Consider the following 22,317-nt stretch of genomic DNA (forward strand, 5'->3'; position numbering starts at 1 on the left):
TGTTAAGAATAAGCTCATGTATGTGCAGGTCAAAGACTAAACAAAGGAAACACTGAACTTCCAAGTGACTGTGCCCTTTCTAAACCCATGAGGAAAGTACCACACAGTGGGATGAGCCAGGGCCAAGAGCGGCTTCCAGGCCTTGCAAGAGCTTTTCTGGCAACTGAAATACTGACCGAGGGGTTGCTGGGTCTCCGTATTCTTTCGCTGAGCCTCCATTTGGCAGGCATATTTTAATCAAGTAGATTGTTTAAAAAAAATTTTGTTTTTACATTTAGTTTTGAGACACAGAGAGAGACAGAGCATGAGCGGGGGAGGGGCAGAGAGAGGGAGACACAGAATCTGAAGCAGGCTCCAGGCTCCGAGCTGTCAGCACACAGCCCGATGCGCAGGTCGAACTCACTAACCGTGAGATCATGACCTGAGCCGAAGTCGGATGCTCAACCAACTGAGCCACCCAGGCGCCCTGCAAGTAGGTTGTTTAAATTAAACCTGCATGCTACAAAAACGTTCCAACTCTAACAGATTTGCAGGTCTGATCTTAGTATATTTGTGGTTCTCTCCCTTCCCCGCACACACACACACCCCATTTACTAATAAGGAAGCAAAAATACATCCATGGGAGTAGCATCTTACATCTGTTAGAGGCTATTGAGGTGACATTGTGGAGGGAAGGGGGCCAGCACAGGCTCCGGATCTGAAAGGCTCAGATGTGGATTCCTGCTCTACCATCATCCACTAGTGGCATATTCTGGAAAAGCTATCTAATCTCTCAGAATTCCCTTACCAGTATAACTGGGAAAATTACACTTCCTGGCAGGGTTGCTGGGAGAATCAGGGGCAATCTCTGCCCAGTGCTGGACACACGCTAAGCCCTCAATAGCAGCTCCTGACTTCATCTGTTCTCTGTGTTTTGTTTGTGCTGCCTTTGTGGTGGTTACAGTGGTGCTGGTTCTCATTTTTCCCGCTCTTCTCAAACAGGAGCTTCCCAAACAGCAGTCCTGTGGTACCCTGTGGTACCCCAGACCCTCTCTCATGGCCTACACCAGTATTTCTCCGCGGCAGATGATTTTGCCGCTAGGGGATATTTGACACTGTCTGGAGACATGTGTGGTTGTCACAACTGAGGGAGCAGAGGGAGAGATGCTCCTGGTATTGAGTGGGGCCACGGATGCTGCTGAACATTCTACAATGCACAGAACAGCCCTCCCTCCCCCCATAAGGAATTAGCCAACCCAAAATGGCAATCCTTGATGAGGTTAAGAAACCCCAGCCTACACAATAAGCATAATAAATTTTAGAGGCAGGGAAACCATAGCAACAGTCAGAATACTCATCATAAATTTCAAACTATCCATGAAGGGAATGAAGGACAGCCTTAGAAATAAGCATAAAACAAGTACAAATAACTATTGAACAAGCTGCCTAGTAGGTGGGTGTGGGTGGGTGTGTTTGTGATTTATTTTGAGTGGTTTTTCTCCTTAACAGTACAGCCATTCTTACCTCAGATATATATATAATGTAATGAAGTCAACGTTCTGCACCACCAATCTGGAATAAGTGGTAACCTGCCCTGTACAAAGGGGGCTTTCAGTCATTCCTTAAATCTTCAATCTGATGAATTAAAAATCTTAATATGGGTGTGTACATATCTAAAACCTGATCAGCCTGGACACATAGGATTAGTACATTTCACACTTTAGTGTAAAAGAAGGTTTAAAAAAGGTTTAATGTAAAAAGCAGGTTTATTGTACATACTTCAGTGTGGAAAATTTTAATTAAAAAATAAAAGAGAGAATCTGTGATATAATCCAAACAGGAACTAGGCTGAAGTTAACCTTGTTCTGGAGACAACACCATGCAAACTGAGAGTTACGCCACTTTGTACTTCTGAAATACCTATGGTCTTGAGAGCAACTTAACTGCTATTTTTTTAATTTATTTTTATTTTTTTAGAGAGAGAGGGGGGAGGAGGGAGAGAGAGAGAGGGAGACCCAGAATCTGAAGCAGGCTCCAAGCTCCGAGCTGTCAGCACACAGCCCAATGCAGGGCTTGAACTCACAAACTATAAGATCATGACCTGAACCAAAGTTGCACACTTAACCGACTGAGCCACCCGGAACTCCTAACTGCTACTTTAAATCACACTTATTCAAGCTGGTCTTCCCACCTCAATGAATTTTATTAGTGTACTATGAGTTTTAAAATAAAAACCTCATTTGTATTTTTCAAAATCATCACTACTAATTCAGAAAATCTTGTTCCCTTTTGAACTGAAGTTAGTAAGATTATCTAGCTAATATATCTTGGTTTCTCACTTGAGGAACGGTATTTTCAAACCACTGCAAGAAACAAAAAGCCAACACAGGGAACATCTGGAGTAAAAGGAGGTAAAAAATGGGGAAAAGGAATAAAGACTAGTAGCAAACAGTATTTTACTCACTCCCTAGATTTCTTGAACAAACAACGGACACAAAATTTTCCTGCTCTCTCAGGATGTAAAAATGCCAGGAAATAAACTCAATTTATAATAAGGTAATAATTTGCTTTATTTTATACCATTTAACTTATTTGAAGTAGAATCTTTGAAAATCATTCGTAGGGATAAATGTCTAATCCTATAAATAAAAATGATAGAGATCATTTGAACTACCAAGAACCTACACTTTTCTGTTTAATATTTAAAAATGTAAAAAAGATTGGCACTACTGAAATACTGCATAACCGTCCCAGGAAAGATACAGATTTTGGCTCTCAGGCCACAGTCTTGTAATGAATGCCAACTGGCAGTTACGAAAAACTCACTTAATCTTTCAGATCATGTATTAAAAAAAAAAAGATTTGACAGCGTAGGCAAGTCGGTGGTTGAGAAATCAGGTCTGAAGTCAGAAAAGGCAACAGTAAAGACACGAAAATTCTGCTTTGTGCTTAGTTTCATAGGAACAGAAGGGGATTTAAGGCTGAGTCTGAAGGAATCCTGAGTTGAAGTTCTTGATGTTCTAGTCTTTGAAACTCAAAGACAGAATTGGGTGTGCCTGAGTTCCCAGAAACCAGCATCAGTGGCTCTTATAACCCCACAGCAGAGCCCTCGGCAAAAGGCAAGTAGGAATGATTGAAATCTACAAGGTTGTAAACAATGTTATTGACCAAGGTGAACAGAAAAAAACCTTTGAGTGAAAGTCAAAGGAAAGGCTCTGTTTTGAACAGTAAGCTACAAACTTAATCTCAGGAACGCAGTAAGAATGGAAAATTTATGTAATTTCTTCTTCATGTTGCTGAATTCATGGACTTCAGACACAAAACGAATTTTAGGGAAAACAGATATGTGGGGGATTATCTTCCATGTTAAAATGAAGGAGGACAAGCGTCCCCACTCTGTCAGAGGCAAACAGGTGAAAGGCCTAGCATCTGGGCAGATGGAGGTTGACTCCTATGGCCCTCTGTGTCCATCCCTTCCGCGAGTGTTAACTGTGCCCCTAGCACGTGGCAGGTGCCAAGCTACCTGCACTACAGAGGCAATAACACAACCCCCGCCTCCAGCAGGTAACAGGCTAGTGGAGACTGGGCAAGTACACCGATAATTAGACTGCTGGACACGCCTCATGCTGTAATTATTTCCTTGAGTTCTTGATGAGGTCTTTCATCCTATTTCCATCTTGTATTCACCCAACTCAGAGTATAACAGCTACTTGCATTGAAAATATCTTTCTTCAAGAACAGCTGAGGTTTAGATAAATCTTTGTAACTATGAAAAAGCCTGAAACCCTTTAGTTCTAACTCTTTGAGGAGGCTGTACCAGAACCTCACGACACTGCTGTCCCGGCCACTGACCTCAAACCCGGGCCAGTGGAGATGAACCTCAAAGGTGAGCTGTCCAATTTGTTCAAGGACATCTTCCAGAATAAGATTTTCTAAAACTTTCCATTCTGCGCTTTCCAGATCTGCTTTGAGAACATCAATCTGTAACAAAATGATGAAATGAGATTAGCAGATTCAATAAGCGTTGTTAAAAATACCATCTTGACATCAGGAGCATCACTGTATAACTACCTCCTACGAAAGCAGAATGTTTCAAATTTTAGAGTTAGACAGCTTTTTCAAATGGCCACTGACAACATGAATTTCTTTTCTTTTAAATGTTTTTTTGTGCGTTTTTTTTTTTTTAATGTTTGGGTTTTTTTGAGAGAGAGCACGAGTGGCGGAAGGGCAGAGAGAGAGAGAGAGGGACAGAGGATCTGAAGCAGGCTCTGATCTGACAGCACAGAGCCTCACGTGGGTCTCGAACTCATGAACTGTGAGATCAGGACCTGAGCCGAAGTCTGCTGCTTAACCAACTGAGCCACCCAGGCGCCCGCAACATGAATTTTTAACTTCACTCCACACTAAATGTTAATATACAAATAATGAAATGCCAGCCAGAAATCATAATGAACCGTCCTACCTTCTGCCCAATGAGAATGGATGCCTGAGAAGGAGATGTTGGAGCATGTGTTTTCACAGAACTGCATGCCCATGGCCCCTCCCCAACAACCTAGACCCTGCTCACAGGAACCCAGCCATGGTCCAGACAGAATGGTGGCCCACCGGGAGGGACTGGCAGAGGGCCACTGCCTGCAAGACCGCCTCACGAACCTCAGCTCCCTCCAATTTCTCAAGACTAGAAGCCAGGCAGAGTTCTCAGGTATCTGAATGTTAGACTTGTAAAAAAAAAAAAAAAAAATCTATTATTATTCCATGATTTCTTTTTCAAAGTAAACATCAGCACAGCATTTTAAAAGGGGATGGGGAGGGGGGAGGCAACACCATCCTCTGTTCATCTAATGAATGTAAGTTCACATTCCAGGGAAGATGAAATATAGGAAGGGTAGGACAGGAAAGATGCTGCAATTCATTAAGTCAGGAGAATCAGCTCGGTTTCGCTGGCTTTGCTATTAGAATAACAGAACCCCAAATACCTCCAGAAAGCAATGAGAGCTAACGACTTGCTGAGTGCTTATATGCGCCTGGCACTACGCATAGTGCTTCTCTTGCAACGTCCATTTACTCCTCTCAACGATTCTGCAAGGGTGATGCTGTTTCCACCCCTGTTTGAAGTTTAGGAAACCCAGACTCAGAGAACAACCCATCCCCCGTCACACAGCCGGAGAGGCAGTAGTGACAGGTGAACTGAGTCTGTCTACCTGGCGCGTGTTCTTAACCACTTATGCGATGCCGACTCCTCGTAAACCACAAGGGGGAAAATGGTAGCTCAGATTCCCTCGACGGCTTTCGGTGTGGAAACCAGGTTGCTATTAGAGAGTGACTAAGGGTCAGCGAGTAGAAGCAGTATTACCAACATCCCCAGTTTAGAGCTGCAGAACACGTTACAGCTTAAAGAATTACTCTCTACAGGTGCAATCTCAGTGAAACAGCCCTAGAGGCAGACAGAGACTTGGTAGAAATGACTCTGGGCTGCCAACACTGCTTGTGTGATTTCAGAGTTGGGTGGAGGAGAAGATACAGAGGATTTAGACATTACTGCTCCAGGAAAATGGTCTTGGCCCAGCAGCATCCTGAGATCCCAGGGGAGATGCTTTTGCCACTGTCTTGCTTTGGACAGTAACTCATGATCCACCCGGGAAAGAGGGATGGCAATACCCCAAGAATACCAAGAGGCCTTAGAATAGTCCAGATATCTGGAAGCCAGCCTGTCCATACTCAAAGAGGAAAAAGCAACATGGAAAAACAAAACACAAAACAACTTTCTTTTCTGAAAGGAACCGACTAAAGGCAGATTCCAGAAGAACATGCACAAGGGCTAAGATAATTCCTGTGAACTGGCACAACAGAATTAATTCACTCTTTTCTCATCTTGCTGCCCTCCCACCTTGTTGACTTGTTTAATCTTTGAGATTTTAAGCAGAACATTTCTGAATTAGGGTAATTAAACTGCCAGAAGAAATATAGAATCAAAACTTCACAAAATGTTCTCAATTAGCACAGAAAGTATCCCAAACTCAAAATCAACATTTTGTGTCAATTCACATAGTTAAGAATTTTTTTTAAATCCTTAGAGCCTTATTTCTTACCGTAGTTTTCTATGAGTTTGCACATATCGAACGTGATCAATAAAACAAACTATTAAAGGGACAGGGCAAAACTACACTGGTGAAGACAGAGGCATATACATTACATATTTTTTTCCAAACATATTTTTAAAATAAGCTATCAATCAGAAGTTATGAGAAACACAAAAAAAAAACCAAATTGGGATACATCACTGCAAATATGTGCTTTCTGTGGAAATCCAATTTTCACTTACAAAATGCTATCCTATCTAAAGTGCGAAAAGCATTTTCAAATACAACAACACTGCCAACCTCTTTTGATTCCAGTGACTGAAAATTCTCTGCTTCAATCAGAATTGGGTAGGCTGCTCTAAATCATCCGGCCCAGGCTGGTGCAGCACTGAGCAGCTCATAAACTCTTCCCTGCCTTCCAGTCTGAGAGCATAGCCAGACAAATGCTGTGAATAAAACATGGTTTTCTTTTCCTGCGTGCTTTTCCCATTTTTTTTTTTTTGTCTAACAGAAAGTTCTACCGCCACAGCGATCTTGCAAATGTAATTTCCACTGTTCCTTCATAATGCACCCAATGTTATCGTTAGTGTAAGGCACTAAACGTTTCCGCACCAGGTATGTTACTTTTCAGATGCTAACATCAGCTCTCAACAATTAAGGCACTAAAAGTCATGCAAATGATTACATTGGAATAACTGAGTGCCAATCCTAATACAGTTAGGTTAACTCAACTTTCTTGAGAGAAACAACTCAGTGTTAACCCTCTGTAAACTCTGGAATAACTAAAGACATATTCTTGGGTAGAAAGGTCTTGAAGAAGGTAGATCAAACCATGTATCTAGCATCATTTCAGAGGCATTAAAGGGGTCCTCTTACCAAAAATCATCTCCTTTCCCTTGTGCCTGAAAGATCCAATAAATCTCCTTTCCCAGAACGTTCTGAGGAAACGAGAACTTTCATTTTAAGTGGATCAAGACGTGAGGCCATTTTGGCAGCTTCCTCGTCATGGGCACAAGTTGATGGCTGCGTTCATCCACCCAGAACTGCAGGGACGAGGGAAAGCAGGGAAAGGGGCACCAGCTTCTGTACTAGCTTGTTGGGGCTGCTAGAAAAAAGTACCACAGGGGCACCTGGGTGGCTCAGTCCATCAAGCATCTGACTCGATTGTGGTTCAGGTCATTATCTCACGGTTCGTGAGTCCGTGAGTCAGGCTCTGTGCTGTCAGCATGGAGCCTGCTTGGGATTCTCTCTCTCCCTCTCTCTCTGCCCCTGTTCCGTGCTCTCTCCTAGCTCCTAGTGGTTTGCTGGCAGTCTTTGGTGTTCCTTGGCTTCTGCGTTACTCTGATCTATTTCTTCGTCTTCACGTTGTGTTATTTCTTCTTCTACGTGTTGCCTGTGTCCAAATTTCCCCTCTTTATAAGGTCACCGGTCATACTGGATTAGGGGCCCACCCTTCAGCAGTATGGCCTCATTTCAGCTAATTATGTCTGCAATGACCCTATTTCCAGTTAAGTTCATATTCTGAGGTACTAGGGGTTAGGACTCCAACATATGAATTTTGAGGTCACTCAATTCAAAGTACTACAGTGTTTAGGGGAGCTATCACATTACGGCTTTGGGAAGACACTATGTGTTCTGGAGCCAATTCCGCAGTCAATGCCTGGGGAAAGTGTCCCGTACCAGAGATCCAAGGGCCAGCAGCTCTCTGAGGCAATTATGGATGCTGTCCTGCTAGCCCCTACATCAGCCAGCCCTGACGGTTCCAACTTTGCAATATCCAGGGCAGGTCAACAGGGCTCCGAGGCCAATTGAAACCACCATCATGAAACCCCTGTGCTTCATTCCTGGTTCCTTCCTGGCCACAAGACCAGGGCCAGCTGGTGCACTTTGTCCTTGACATTCCCCCATTCCCTAGCCACTTCCCTCTCCGTCCTGGAACTCAGCAGGCACTCAACATCTTCATGCCTGCGGCTCCCCACCTGAGCCTTTTCCCTTCCCCAGGTACTCCCAGCAGGATAGGCAGACTGCTTTACACACTGCAACACCTTTAAAGAACTAGGTCTGGGATTCACCAACGTCACTTCCATTGCATTCTGTCGGTCAAACCACATCATAGGGCCAGCCCAGACTCAAGGGGAGGTGAGAAAGATTCCAGCCCTTGAGGGCAATAGTGGCATACACAGAAAGGGTGAAACGAACCGTTCATGGTCATGTCTGCAAATAATCGACCCAGTTAATAAAAGCAATCTTCAAATGTACATACAAATCCATGAATGATCTACAGTATTAGAGTAGAACCTTTGCTGGACATAAGCAATACTCCAGGAAAAATAAATAATGAAGCCCTTAGTCATCAAAATATTATTAAAGAAGGGACATCAATTGAAACGTGGCATATGCTATCAGATCTGGCTTTCCTTGGAAGCTGACAAAGAACTGGGACAGCCAATGGATTAAGGATGACTAATAAGAAAACACAAGGACAAGTAAAGCAAATAGGTAAAAATCTTAGATACCGTATTAGTGTACCCAGGATGCTATAACAAAATGCCAGAGAACGGGGGGCTTAAACAACAGACATTTATATTTTCTCACAGGTCTGGAGGCTGGAAAGTCCAAGATCAAAGTGTTGGCGAGTGTGGTTTCTCCTGAGGCCGCTCCTTGGCCTGCTGACAGCTGCTTCTTCGCTGTGCCTTCATATGGACTTTACTCTGTGCTCATGCACTCCTGGTATCTCTTCCTCTTATAGGGCACCAGTCTTATTGGATGAGGTCCTCACCTCATGACTTCATTTAGCTTGACCTCCTTAAAGACCCTATCACCAGGGCACCTGGGTGGCTCAGTCAGTTAAGCGATGGACTCTTGATTTTGGCCCAGGTCACGTGAGATTGAGCCCTGCACTGGGCTTGGCGCAGACAGCATGGAGCCTGCTTGGGATTCTTTCTCCCATTCTTTCTCTGTCCCTCTCCTGTTCATGTGCTCTCTCTCTCTCTCTCTCTCTCTCCCTCTTTCTCTCTCTCTCTCTCTCTCAAAATAGATATATAAACTTGAAAAAAAAAAAAAAGATCTTCTCACCAAATATAGTCACACTGAGGGTAAGTGCTTCAACCTATGAATTTTGTGGGGGACACAATGCAGTTCATAACAGATATAAAACAGGTATTTTTGCTCGAGTCTATTTAGAGGCAAGCAGTATCTCTCCACAAAGAGTTTAAAAATACATCCCTGTTACTCTTATGTCAGCCTGACTGCTGGAGAGCCAGTAGTTCCTCCTTTGTATTTAATGGATAGCTCCAGTTCTGGGGAGTAAAAATGTGAGCCACCTCATTAACGGAATATCAGTCACAGAGACTCTGACAGATTTGTTCTTCAAAGATGGTCTCACCGTTAATTCCCATCTCATGCTTTTCTACAATATGGCCTCGATGCTCCTCTTATCAAGAGATGGGACTGATGTTCCCTCCCCAGGGATGGCTTCATAGGATGCAACCTGTGCAGCCACACCAGGCTCCCCCACTTAGAAGGGCTCCATACCTCGTTTAATGCTCTGTTGCCATGGACTTGAAATTTTTAGTAAGTTTTGAACAAGGGACCCTGCATTCTCATTTTGCACTGGGCCCCATGAATTATGTCTCCTATCCTGTGATGCTCCCCTTGAATCTTGATGGGCTTGTTACTATTGACTAAGAGTATGGTAGAAATGGTTCCAGATGACATTCAAGACTGGGCCATAAAAGCTTCTACTTTGTTCAGTGGTATACTCACCCTTGAAAACTTTAGCCCCTATGCAAGGTGTCTGACTGTCCCAAGGTTACAGTGCTGTGAGAAAGTCCAGACTAGCCCTTGCAGAGAGACCCTAAATCAATAGGAAGAAAAAGATGCCTGGCCAACCCCGGCTGTTCCATCATCTGACTGTAACTACAAAAGAGACCCTGAGCCAGAACTACCCAGCAAAGCCCTTCCCAAATACTGACCCCCAGAAACTATGATCAATAATGAAATGATCGGTTGTTGTTTTAAGAAAGTTGAGTTTTAGGGGTGACTTTTCATGTAGCAGAAGATAACTAGAACAGAGACCAAGTACTATTTATGCAGATCTTCTTTCTAAATGTTAGAGGTTACTTGTACATTTAGATGTATGATATATAAATAGTATATATTCCAAAGCCATGATTTCTATAAATTCATATGTATATTTAATCAAAATATTCTCTTATTAAAAAATCAATACATGGTCATTGTTTAAAAATTAAAACTACAGATAAGAAAAAAGAAAGGGAATTAAAGTACTCATAATCCAGAGTCTAAAAGAGTTAACTTTTGTAATCCCTATCAAAATAACACCAGCATTCTTCACAGAGCTAGAATACACAATCCTAAAATTTGTATGGAACCAGAAAAGACCCCGAATAGCCAAAGAGAGCTTGAAAAAGAAAACCAAAGCGGGAAGCATCACAATTCCAGACTTCAAGCTATACTACACAGCTGTAATCATCAAGACAGTATGGTACTGGCACAAAAATAGACACTCAGATCAACGGAAAAGAATAGAGAACCCAGAAATGGACCCACAAACGTATGGCCAACTAATTTTTGACAAAGCAGGAAAGAATATCCAATGGAATAAAGACAGTCTCTTCAGCAAATGGTGCTGGGAAAACTGGACAGCAACATGCAGAAGAATTTACCCGGACCACTTTCTTACACCATACACAAAAGTAAACTCAAAATAGATGAAAGACTTAAACATAACACAGGAAGCCTTCAAAATCTTAGAGAAGAAAGCAGGCAAAGACCTCTTTGATCTTGACCGCAGCAACTTCTTAACACATCTCTGGACGCAAGGGAAACAAAAGCAAAAATGCACTATTGGGACCTCATCAAATAAAAAGCTTCTGCACAGTGAAGGAAATAATCAGCAAAGCTAAAAGGCAACTGATGGAATGGGAGAAGATATTTGCAAGTGATATATCAGATAAAGGGTTAGTATCCAAAATCGATAGAGAATTTATCAAACTCAATACCCAAAAAACAAATAATCCAGTGAAGAAATGGGCAAAAGACATGAATAGACACTTCTCCAAAGAAGACATGCAGATGGCCAACTGACACATGAAAAAATGCTCAACATCACTCATCGTCAGGGAATACAAATCAAAACCACAATGAGATACCACCTCACACCTGTCAGAATGGCTAAGATTAACAACTCAGGCAACAACAGATGTTGGCAAGGATGCAGAGAAAGAGGATCTCTTTGGCACTGCTGGTGAGAAAGCAAACTGATGCAGCCATTCTGGAAAACAGGATGGAAGTTCCTCAAAAAAATTAAAAATAGAACTACCCTATGATGCAGCAATGGCACTACTAGGTATTTATCCATGGGTACAGGTGTGCTGTTTCAAAGGGGCACGTGCACCCCAATGTTTACAGTAGCACTATCAACAATAGCCAAAGTATGGAAAAAGCCCATGTCCATTGATGGATGAATGGATAAAGAAGATGTGGTATGTATATATGTGTGTGTGTGTGTGTGTATGTATATATGTATATATGTATGCGTGTATATATACACATATACATATATACATATATACATATATACACACACACAACGGAGTATTAATCGGCAGTCAAAAAGAATGAAATCTTGCCATTTGCAACTACATGGATGGAACCAGAGGGTATTATACTAAGCAAAATTAGAGAAAGACAAATATCATATGACTTCATTCATTGAAGAATTTAAGATACAAAACAGATGAACATAGGAAAGGGAAGCAAAAATAATATAAAAACAAGGAGGGGGACAAAACATAAGAGACTCTTAAATATAAAGAACAAACTGAGGGCTGCTGGAGGGGTTGTGGGTGGGGGATGGGCTAAATGGGTAAGAAGACACTTGTTGGGATGAGCACCGGGTGTTATATGTAGGGGACGAATCACTGGAATCTACTCCTGAAATCATTATTGCCCTATACACTAACTAACTTGGATGTAAATTTAAAAAAATAAAGTATTGAAACTTCAAGCAAATGAAGAATACTGAAAAATTATATATATATATATATATATATATATATATATATATATATATATATATAAACATAAAGAAAAGGCCATAAAAAATGAGTTAACTCTTGAATACCTGGTGTACTTCTTGCTAAACATTTTTCTTTGCCATAAACGCACACATACACCACATATATCACAGCGTAAACAGGCAAAATTCAAACACACACGTTGTTTGTAAAATTAGAATCGCATTGTGTTTTCAAATATGCTTTTTCATGTAACAATGTAAAAAACCATGAGTATCTTTCCAGGCCAATAAATTTTCATTAAAATGTTCTCTATGTCCCTTGGGGATTGCCTAAGCATGTGATTGAGGTGGCTGAGGCCCCTGCAGGAGTGAAGGAGATGTGGGGGAGGCCCTAGGCCCTCTACCTCAATTCGACAGAAGCAACTCCCCTTTCCTCTGTTTTATATATTCGGAATCCCTCACAAATTTTTGCCTGAAAAAGAGCTTTCCTGCCAAGAAAAAAGTTTGACTCCATTTCCATGTTTTTTAACTTTTATACTAGTTTAATTTACTTAGTCATTCCCCCTTCTTTTAAAATTTTTTAAATTTTTATTATTTATTTTTTGAGAGAGAGAGAGAGAGACAGAGAGAGACAGAGAGAGACAGAGAGAGCACAAGCAAGGGCAGGGCAGAGAGAGGAGACACAGAATCAGAGGCAGGCTCCAGGCTCTGAGCTGTCAGCACAGAGCCTGATGTGGGGCTGGAACTCACAGACCGCAAGATAATGACCTGAGACAAAGTCAGATGCTTAACCGATTGAGCCATCCAGGCACCCCAATCAATCCCCCCTTCTGATCGACTCTTTCCAATTGGATACTGCGCACTGATGTGATCAACAAATATTTAATTTGGAGCTACATATTTAAGTCTGTTCTATTACTTTCTTAGAAGAACCATATTCCCAGAAGTGGAGTAGCATGTGCAAAGGCCAGGCACCGTTTATAACTTTCAATAATTTTACTAAGCTATAGACCCTTCCTGTACCTGCTCTTGGGAAACTGAGGGCAAAGCAAGTTGTACTCAGGCTGGGAGGCTTGCACTGATGCACTACAAAAGTCTCCTCCACTGTCATCATCACCCCGTCAACTGACCATTTGTTTTCTTACCCCGAAGCCATGTGACATTCTGGAGCTTTCCTAAACATACGTTTGTCTCTATGTCTGAATGATTCACTAGATAAGACAAAAACCTTCATGCCATTTAAAGAAAAAGCAAGACAAACCAATTTTACCTAAGTACATGTTAAATTGTCTCTACCTATCTTTTTATTTAAAACATTTTAATAAAAAAAAAGCTTTATGTATTGTTCTACATTAAATCTTTAAAAGGCTATAGATCCGGGACACCTGGGTGGCTCAGTCAGTCGAGCGCCCGACTTCAGCTTAGGTCATGATCTTGCAGTTTGTGTGTTCGAGCCCCACGTCAGCTCTGTGCTGACAGTTCGGAGCCTAGAGGCTGCTTCACATTCTGTGTCTCCCTGTCTCTCTACCCCTCCCTCACTCGCACACTGTCCCTCTCTCTCTCAAAAATAAATAACATTAAAAAATAAATAAAAGGATATAGATTCTCTTTTTCACCCAGAAAACATGAATTAAAGCTGAAAACTGGCTATTACCATCAATTATAAAGCTAATTAATCATTATATTAATCAAAATCTCTGGCTAAGAGCCTGAGCTATAACACCAATGAAATGTCAATACCAACCATCCAGCTTATCAATCAACTAACAGAACAAGGAACTTCCTATTCAAGCCATAATTGACCTACAAACACAGCTGCTTGCCTCAATATCTGCTGCCTGGGTTTTTGGCCAGAATCATACACATTACGGCATTTACAAAGAGATCTAGTGTGCAAAAAATGGATTCCTGAAAAGGAGCGTGCAAACTGAGTTCTGTAATTGGGCTTATATTATAAAAATGATCATTTAACCACACATCTAGTTATTTATGAATATTTTTAAAAATTAAGTTATTATCATTAATTACCACCCTAACAAATCGAGCTACATTCATTCGCCATAGCTACTGTAGTTTGGGTCAATATTCAGTCATAATCTTTAAATAATTGCATCAATACAACTTCTTCCTGTTTTTTAGCGTAATTAAGAAAAGTTGTTATTTAATGAAGGAAGCAAAGTAAGGCCAGGCTTTTATATATCAATTCTACTTACAGCAAGATATATCTGCACCTACAAAATTAAAAGCTGAACACATTAAGAAGAGGATCTTAGTTTTGTAGAAAATAGAGAAAAATGGAAGAAATGACTCTATCCTAAATGAACAAGAGGATTAAAAGTCTCTTTAAGATCCTTAGACTTTAAACACACTAAATCAGCCTCAATTACCACTGTTGGCTGGCAGAAACGTGACATTACAAGACTTCCTCTACCACTATGGAGAGAGAGATAAGGCTCCGCCCTGGATATTATGAGAAATATGAAGGGTCACTCCAAGCTAATGTCAAGACCAATTGTGAACTCATAATAAAGGAAAATAATTTTACGTAGTAATCAGATCACAGAAATGACCTCTGCAGGGAGCAACACCCTACAAAGGAATTTTAAAAGAAATAAGGGAAAATTTTGCAAACAAAGACATGTTGTCAGATCTCCAGCCTGTTCAGAGCGTCCAACCTGAGGCTGCTGGGCAGGAATCTTCTGGGCTGGATGCAGTGATATAACCTGGTCCTAGCTCCAGAAACCTAGGTCAGACACAGGAAATGGTGGGTTGGAGAGGAGTCAAAAAGTCAGCTGGGCTACTGGTGATCTGCAGCAGCAAAGAGCCAAGCAGGGCACTTTTAGCAGGACTGAGGAGGCCGCAAGGGACCTGGCCCCAGCAGTCAGGCAGGAAAGCAGTGGCGGGACCCAGGACAGCGCTAGGCAGATGCTTTAGTTTACTTCTTTCTACCCACTTCCCTGGGCATCTGTCTCTGACCTGAGGTCAGAACCCTGTGCCTTAAAGCCACAGCACCTGGTTAATTTATTTTTCTCACCTAATCATATTTACGCAAGAGTTCTCAAGTATTTCCAGAAAGAGATGGGACGTTTAAAAAAAAGTCTCTAAACCATTCCTAAGTGAAGAGATGCATAAACAAATAAATACCTACGCAAATACCCAAATAAACTGTTTTTCAGCCAGACAGTTTACTCTTAGATGTGGGACTGGTCAGTCTCAGTCCCACCGAGCTCCACCGAGCCAGCAATGTGACTTATGCTACATCAAACATGGCCCCAAGCACTTAGAGAAACAGAAAATATACTCGTTGGGTTTTTTTAATGGTTAAAATACACTGAGCTATGAGTGAGGAAAAACACGACCGTGGGTGAAAACCATAAAAGGACCAGCAGAATTGGAAGCCAGAAATGAGAGATGAGGAAACAGCAAGAGGTCTCGGGGTATATGCTATATATGTCAGGGTCACCTCGATGTGATGTCCTCCATTTCTGGACCCCGTATTGATCTCTAAGGGAAGCACATAGCATGGTTTGCACTCATATGTTGACATGTCGGTTCCCTTCCCTTACCTGGGCTCTAAGTTCCTTCAGGGCAGCACCCAACTCCTCCTTGGGTGTCACGTTTCTATGAAGAGTTCCCGACACGCGGTATGTGCACCAGCCCCTATGATAACAAGTCCTGGCCCTTCTGCCCCTGTGACATCTTACACTGGGCCCCTCTTTTCTACCACCAGCACTGTGATCATCCTGCTTAGGATCCCACGGACTGCAACAGTGGCGAGAGAGTCGAAGGCTGGAAGTCAGGAATGAGGGCAACTGTGGATTCCATCATCCCACTCTGCACAAGTGGTGTCGGGGTCTTAATTTGCAACACTTTATGAACCTTACGCTTTAGCCAAATGTTATTCTGTCATGCAGTGTCCTGCCCTTGTTCCTTTTATTCATGAGACTTCCTCTCGGTGTGGGACACCAAAACTTTCTGCTAGTGACCATATCTCCCCTCGACCAACATACAGAACACCATAGTTGTCCCTCAAGTACAAGCAGAATTTCACGTTCTTTGAGGAATTTGAGTTGCTGGGGTTATTCAAAAGTACTTGCCCTCAAAATCCAAAAGCATCTAAGAAGGCACACATGCCGTAAGTTCTGACGGGACTTAGAAATGTATACAAATTGTTTTTTCTGTTATAGAATGTGAAAAATAAGCTCTCATAGGAGGGACACGGAGACTCCGAGCACAGTGAAGCAAGGCTTTACTCAACATTCTTGCAAGAGCGGGTGTCTGATGGACAGGCACACTTGGGGCAGTCGCATCAGACAATTTATCTCCTAGCATGCAAGTCCCTCCCCTGGTTCCTCATTGGCTGAGCACTACAGAGCTTACAGCCTTACCCGGAAGTCGCCTATGCCCATGTAAGGCAAAAAGTACCCTCCTTGAGGTGAGGCAGACACTTCAGTTCTTTGACGCATGCTCCTTGCAAAGTCCGTGAAAATAAGCCCTCGAAATGGAGAGAGGAAGAAGAACCAGGAAGTGAAGCATCTAAGGGTTTGGGACTCCATTTTGAGGGGGGTGGTTCGTACATATTTCCGATAGGTTGTAAACCTATTATGAACTAGACAGCACTGCTTTTATTTGGTATTTCTGAAAATGAATCATCTCACGCCTCACAGGAATATGTCACTGGCATTAAACTGCAAGGCCCCCATCCCAAACATTTTCTAGTTAAATAACATCAACACTGGAATAAGCAAATAGATAATACATAATTCTAGATGTGGCATTCAGTTCTTTGTTTTGTTGTGTTGTGAGGAACAGGAGTATTTAGGAATGCCATGGGGCTAAGTGGTGCTGCCCTACACAATGGCCATTCATCACATGTGGCCATTTACATTTTAATTAGTTAAAATCCAATAAAATTAAAAATTCAGTTTTCCTCCACCCACATTTCAAGTGCTCAAAAGCCACCTGTGCTGGGGGCTACCATACTGGACAGTGCAGCCCTGGGACACTTCCATTGTTACCCAGAGTTCTTTTGGACAGTGCTGCTCCGGGTATCCCATGCATCAGAATCAGCGGAGGGCATGTCAACACACAGCCTCTGATTCAGTAGATCTAGAACAGAGCCTGAGTATCTGCATTTCTACCAGGAGTGCAGCTGCTGGTGACACTACTGATCCAAGGACCACACTTTGAGAACCACTGGATGTGGCTGATGACATGACATTAGTTTTTTACGGCATGTATGCACAGGGCTCTCAGCCTCAACATGGGCTGGGTTCTCCCCCTTCTCATGACCAGTGCAGAAAGTATCCACACACTGGGACTCTTTGCCCTGAGGGGGTTTATAATGGTTTTCCAACATCAGCTATTTTCTTCATTAGGATACAGTTAGGTCAGGGTTCCCTAAACACATCATCACCGTGTCGGTGTGGCTTGTACTCCTTGGAACTGTATGTAAAAATGTGTGTTTGTGCTCATGAACACTCTACTAAGAACATTGTGGTCCCTGGGACTTTGGCTCTGGGGACAACTGCTTCATCACATGGGTCTGGCCCAGGTTGTATAGCCTCTCAGTGACTCAGAGAAGAACAAAAGGACTCCTACCTGTCTTGAGGTCAAATGGCCTTGAGGAGAAATGCACATAAGGCACCATGCACAGCACCCAACACAGAGTATGTGCTCCAGCAGTGTTAGCTGTTATTATTTTTACCAATTCACAATGAGGTCCATAACCAACCCTCCCCCCCCCCCCAAATTATGATCATCTTGTTTAAGCTAATATCAAAATGTGTCTTCTCTGCACCACAGCAGCTATGTTTTGGGAGATGACTCAGGGAAAGAATTAAAATAGGAAATCTACAGAGATGTTTCACACATAATAGACAAGAACCATCTCTACATAACACACTGGCAGGTGAAATTTAAAACAGTTTCTTCAACTGCATTTGCATCTGACAAGGGGCAAAAGAGTTATACTCCCTGTGGCCAAGAATGGACTATAAGCTCCATGAAGGCTAATAACTTTTTTTTTTTAATCCCCAGCTTCTAGCACACCACCAAGCACTATCAAAAGTAGTTGATAGGTGGATGGGTAGATGGGTAGACAGGTGGACAGATGGATAGGTAGATGGGAAGATGGTTAAATCAACCTCCTAGGTTCCAGGTTATGGAAAATTGAAGCCAGTGGGGTTGTGAACATCTGGTCTAACCTCCTCATTTTATAGACATGGAAAAACTAAAGCCTGAAAAGGCTAAATGAATTAATTGCCCAAGATCACAAAGTAATTAATTAGTGGCAGATATTCCACATCTCAAATACCATCCCTTTGCTCTAAATCTGAGACACACACACATTAACATACATCAGACACTAGTGCAGCTTTGGGGCAAATACTACCCTAAGTTTATCGTCCTTGAGACTGAGACTTAAGGGCTAACGAAGAGTTCCGTTCAAGAACCACTACAATATTCGAGAAAGAAGTGTGATCCCTTCCTTCTCCCAATATCCCTCTCTGCCGAGCATCTCTTTGTACCAGGAGTACCCAGAAAAAGCACAATTGGCCATTTTCTAAATTTACTTATGATCATTACCAGCTTCCCCCTAAGCACATTAATACAGATTCAGATCCTATAAAATGCTTGGTTCTTTTTTTTTTGTTTGTTTGTTTCCAATATATGAAATTTATTGTCAAATTGGTTTCCATACAACACCCAGTGCTCATCCCAAAAGGTGCCCTCCTCAATACCCATCACCCACCTTCCCCACCCTCCCACCCCCATCAACCCTCAGTTTGTTCTCAATTTTTAATAGTCTCTTATGCTTTGGCTCTCTCCCACTCTAACCTTTTTTTTTTTCCTTCCCCTCCCCCATGGGTTCCTATTAAGTTTCTCAGGATCCACATAAGAGTGAAAACATATGGTATCTGTCTTTCTCTGTATGGCTTATTTCACTTAGCATCACACTCTCCAGTTCCATCCACGTTGCTACAAAGGGCCATATTTCGTTCTTTCTCATTGCCATGTAGTACTCCATTGTGTATATAAACCACAATTTCTTTATCCATTCATCAGTTGATGGACATTTAGGCTCTTTCCATAATTTGGCTAATGCTTGGTTCTTAATAAAGAAAAATAGCAACATATATACCATCATTTAGTTTGAAGGCAAATGTATCACGGCAGAGGTATCGCTTGCCCACATATCCATTCTCCTTCTTCCTTCAATAAGAAAATCTGATTTCCAGCTGATCACATTGCTGCCCAGATAAAAGACTATATTTCCCAGTCTCTTTTATGACTGTGTGGCCATGGGACTAAAATCTGACCAATAAGATAGAAGTCAAAGTGTCACGTAGGATTTCCAGGAAGTTTCTTTTTTTAAAAAAGGGCTGTACTTAGTAGTGCTTTCTCCATCCCTTTGCCTGGGGCAGGGGTGTGATGGCTGAAGCTATAGCAGCGCTATTGGACCCTGCGGAGAAGAATTCCACCCCAGGGAAGGAAGAGAGGGGAGCTGGATGGGATGGACCTTAGGTCTCTGATGACTACAGAGTCTCTTTGCAAGATTTGAACTATCTACCCTGAGAACTTCTCTTATGTGAGAGAAGAAAAATTTTCTATAGTTTAAGCCACTGTAATTGTTTTTCACATGCAACCCAACTTGATTTTAAATACCTTTAACATATTCTAGTTTTCTTAATTACTTATAAAGAGTGGTGTCTCTATTTTCAAAGTTACTCAGAGTTGAAGCCTTCTGCAGGGAAGTAATTAGTGGCAGTGAATCCAGGCAGCAATCCATGCCTATTGGAAGTTAAAGTCTCCACTTAGAAGTTCACTGTTATATTCAGCACGTCCTGAACTGGTAAGCAACTTTCTAATTCTGGGATCACTCTTCCTTTGGATTCCTTACGTATTTCCTTCTTGCCTCCTCCTCTTTGCTCCAGAATCATGGCATTTGCTCTCCTGCCAGACCTCTCAGGACCACAACACTGCGCTCTCCCTTTGTCTCTGAACCCAAAAATGCATAATACGTTAACAAAATGGAGCTGTGAAATCACACTTGGTCAGTCCGTTAGCCTGAAAAACCTAGGTTTGAGGAGTTATGTTAATGAAGTTAGTTCTCTTTTTTTTTTTATCTGTTCTATACATTTGAAATTCTAATATATACTTAAGAAACCAGATACTGACTGATTATATTTTGACCACCCAATGAATTCTACATGTCTGCATATTTTCATTGAAAGCACAGATGCTTTTCTCAAAGAAGCAAAGGAAAATTCAGGCAAGACTCAAGTGGAGCAAGAAAATAAAGATCTCTTTAGTCTCCTAATCCTCCTATAATAACATTCACTTGAGATGATTTTAAGGTGACTATACCAAGTCTTTCACCTGCAAAACAAATGTAGCTTCTAATTGAAGCAGACTGTGGTTTTGTAGAGCTTAAAGCTTATTTAATTTAAGGGCTCTCTTTATGCAAAAGAATACAAAATTATAAATACAGAATTAGGTGAAATCATTTCTGCTTATAATCAAGACATATGCACAAGTCCCAACCCAAGAGAAAAGACAAGATTAAATGAAAGAAAACTATAAACAGATGTATGGCTAAAAGCCAGAAAATAAGAAAAAATTTAAAAGTCTTTAAAAAAAACTTGCAAGAAAAAATACAAGTGTACCAGTTTTGAAGATCCTGTTAAATTTATGTGGCAATTACAGGGAGAGGAGAAAAAAATTTATACACGTAAATATCGGTACTGACAACACATAGATATCACCCATAAAATACTGAAAGAAATGTGCTAGATATTCAGGTATAGATTATATCTAGAAACCTCATCTCTGGGAAAACGTTAAGACTGTGGCTTGTAGAAGTAACTGTTCATTAGCTCTCGCTGGAAGCAAAGCCCCTAACATTTGTTTTATATCCACCATCTCTCAGAACACAGTATCTTTTTACCTCGCCACTACTGGTAATTAAAAACTAACAACCAACTTTAACTAAGCACTTGCTATGTGCCAAGCCAAGCAGCACGCTAAGCACTTTCCCTGCAATACCCACTAATCTCCCAACCAACGAATGAAATGTTTCATTATCCTTATGCTACAGGTAGGGAAACTGAGGCCTAGGGAGGCCACACGGCTTGTAAAAGGTGAAGCCAAAACCAAATCCAAGCAGTTTCCATAGAAACCTGAGATTCAGAGAAGTTAACCAACCAACCCAGGGCACACAGCTACTAAGTGGTAGAATCAGGATTCTAACTGGGACTGACTTCAGAACTGTTAACAACGGTTAAGGGATCCAAGCCCCAAATACAACATTGTCAGTGGTTTCCTGATTTACAGCTTCTTTTTGCAAAAAGGCAGGAGAAAAGCAAATGGGCAGTATTTATTAGTTTGAGAATTCTTTGTTGAGTTCCTTGCTTGCGCGTGGCCTACTAACTGTTGTTCTTGGAGGCAAAAGGCAACACTCAGGCCCTGCGTCCAGAGAAAGCACACACATTTGAGTGGTTGCAGCTTATTTAACCATGGGAACGAGTGTCCTCTCCCCTTTGTTCCATGTACTACTTTTTCTAGAATAACAAAACTGTCATTTATATTCATTTCATAGCTTTTGTATGACCAAAAGGCATAATTTGGGGCTGGGACATTTTCTTTGGCAATTCATGGTTTGTGAAGTTCCATACAAATCAGCATGAACGCATAATAAGAAGAAAACTACCACTTGCGTTTTGTGGAGGCTGGAATAATGGCCATAAGCCTCCGCTCCTACTAAAGATGGGTTTCCTCCCACTAATTCATCCCCTCCACACCCAAAATAGACTGTATATTCCCTTCGATTCCTGATTTCAGATTCAGGTCCAATTGGAAGAGGCTAGGCCTATAGCCAACACCATAAAACATGTTTAACTGTCAAAAAGAGAAAAACTGTTTGACACCTAAACCCATCAAACAACAAACATATGACATCCTGCCCCCCCACCCAGGCCTCTCCATTCCCTAGAAGAGGACAATTTGGGATGCTATTTGTTTCTTTCTATTTATAAAAATAAGACATGGAACTGTTTAAAAAATTGGGCAAGTGAGAAAAGATATGGAGAAAAAGAAAAAAAATTGTCCAAAATCCCTGTCCCAAGAGGAAATGACTATTAACATTCTGGTTATAGTTCTTGTATCATTTTATCTACCTTAGCAGGTAATTGAAATCAAACAGTATATATAATA

General features: G+C 41.6%; 1 protein-coding gene across 2 annotated transcripts in view; it reads right to left on the reverse strand.

Annotated features, from left to right (window-relative positions):
- Positions 1-2,059: 2,059 nt before the first annotated feature.
- Positions 2,060-22,317, reverse strand: part of METTL24 (methyltransferase like 24) — a 104,880-nt gene continuing 84,622 nt past the window's right edge. For both annotated transcript variants that reach the window (XM_042939571.1, XM_042939572.1), the window contains one exon: positions 2,060-3,960. In XM_042939571.1, the coding sequence (XP_042795505.1) occupies positions 3,646-3,960 (315 nt within the window). In that variant the 3' untranslated portion in view covers positions 2,060-3,645. The remainder of the gene's footprint in view (positions 3,961-22,317) is intronic.

Source organism: Panthera leo, chromosome B2, assembly GCF_018350215.1.
Source record: "Panthera leo isolate Ple1 chromosome B2, P.leo_Ple1_pat1.1, whole genome shotgun sequence".
Classification (NCBI taxonomy): Eukaryota; Metazoa; Chordata; class Mammalia; order Carnivora; family Felidae; genus Panthera; species Panthera leo.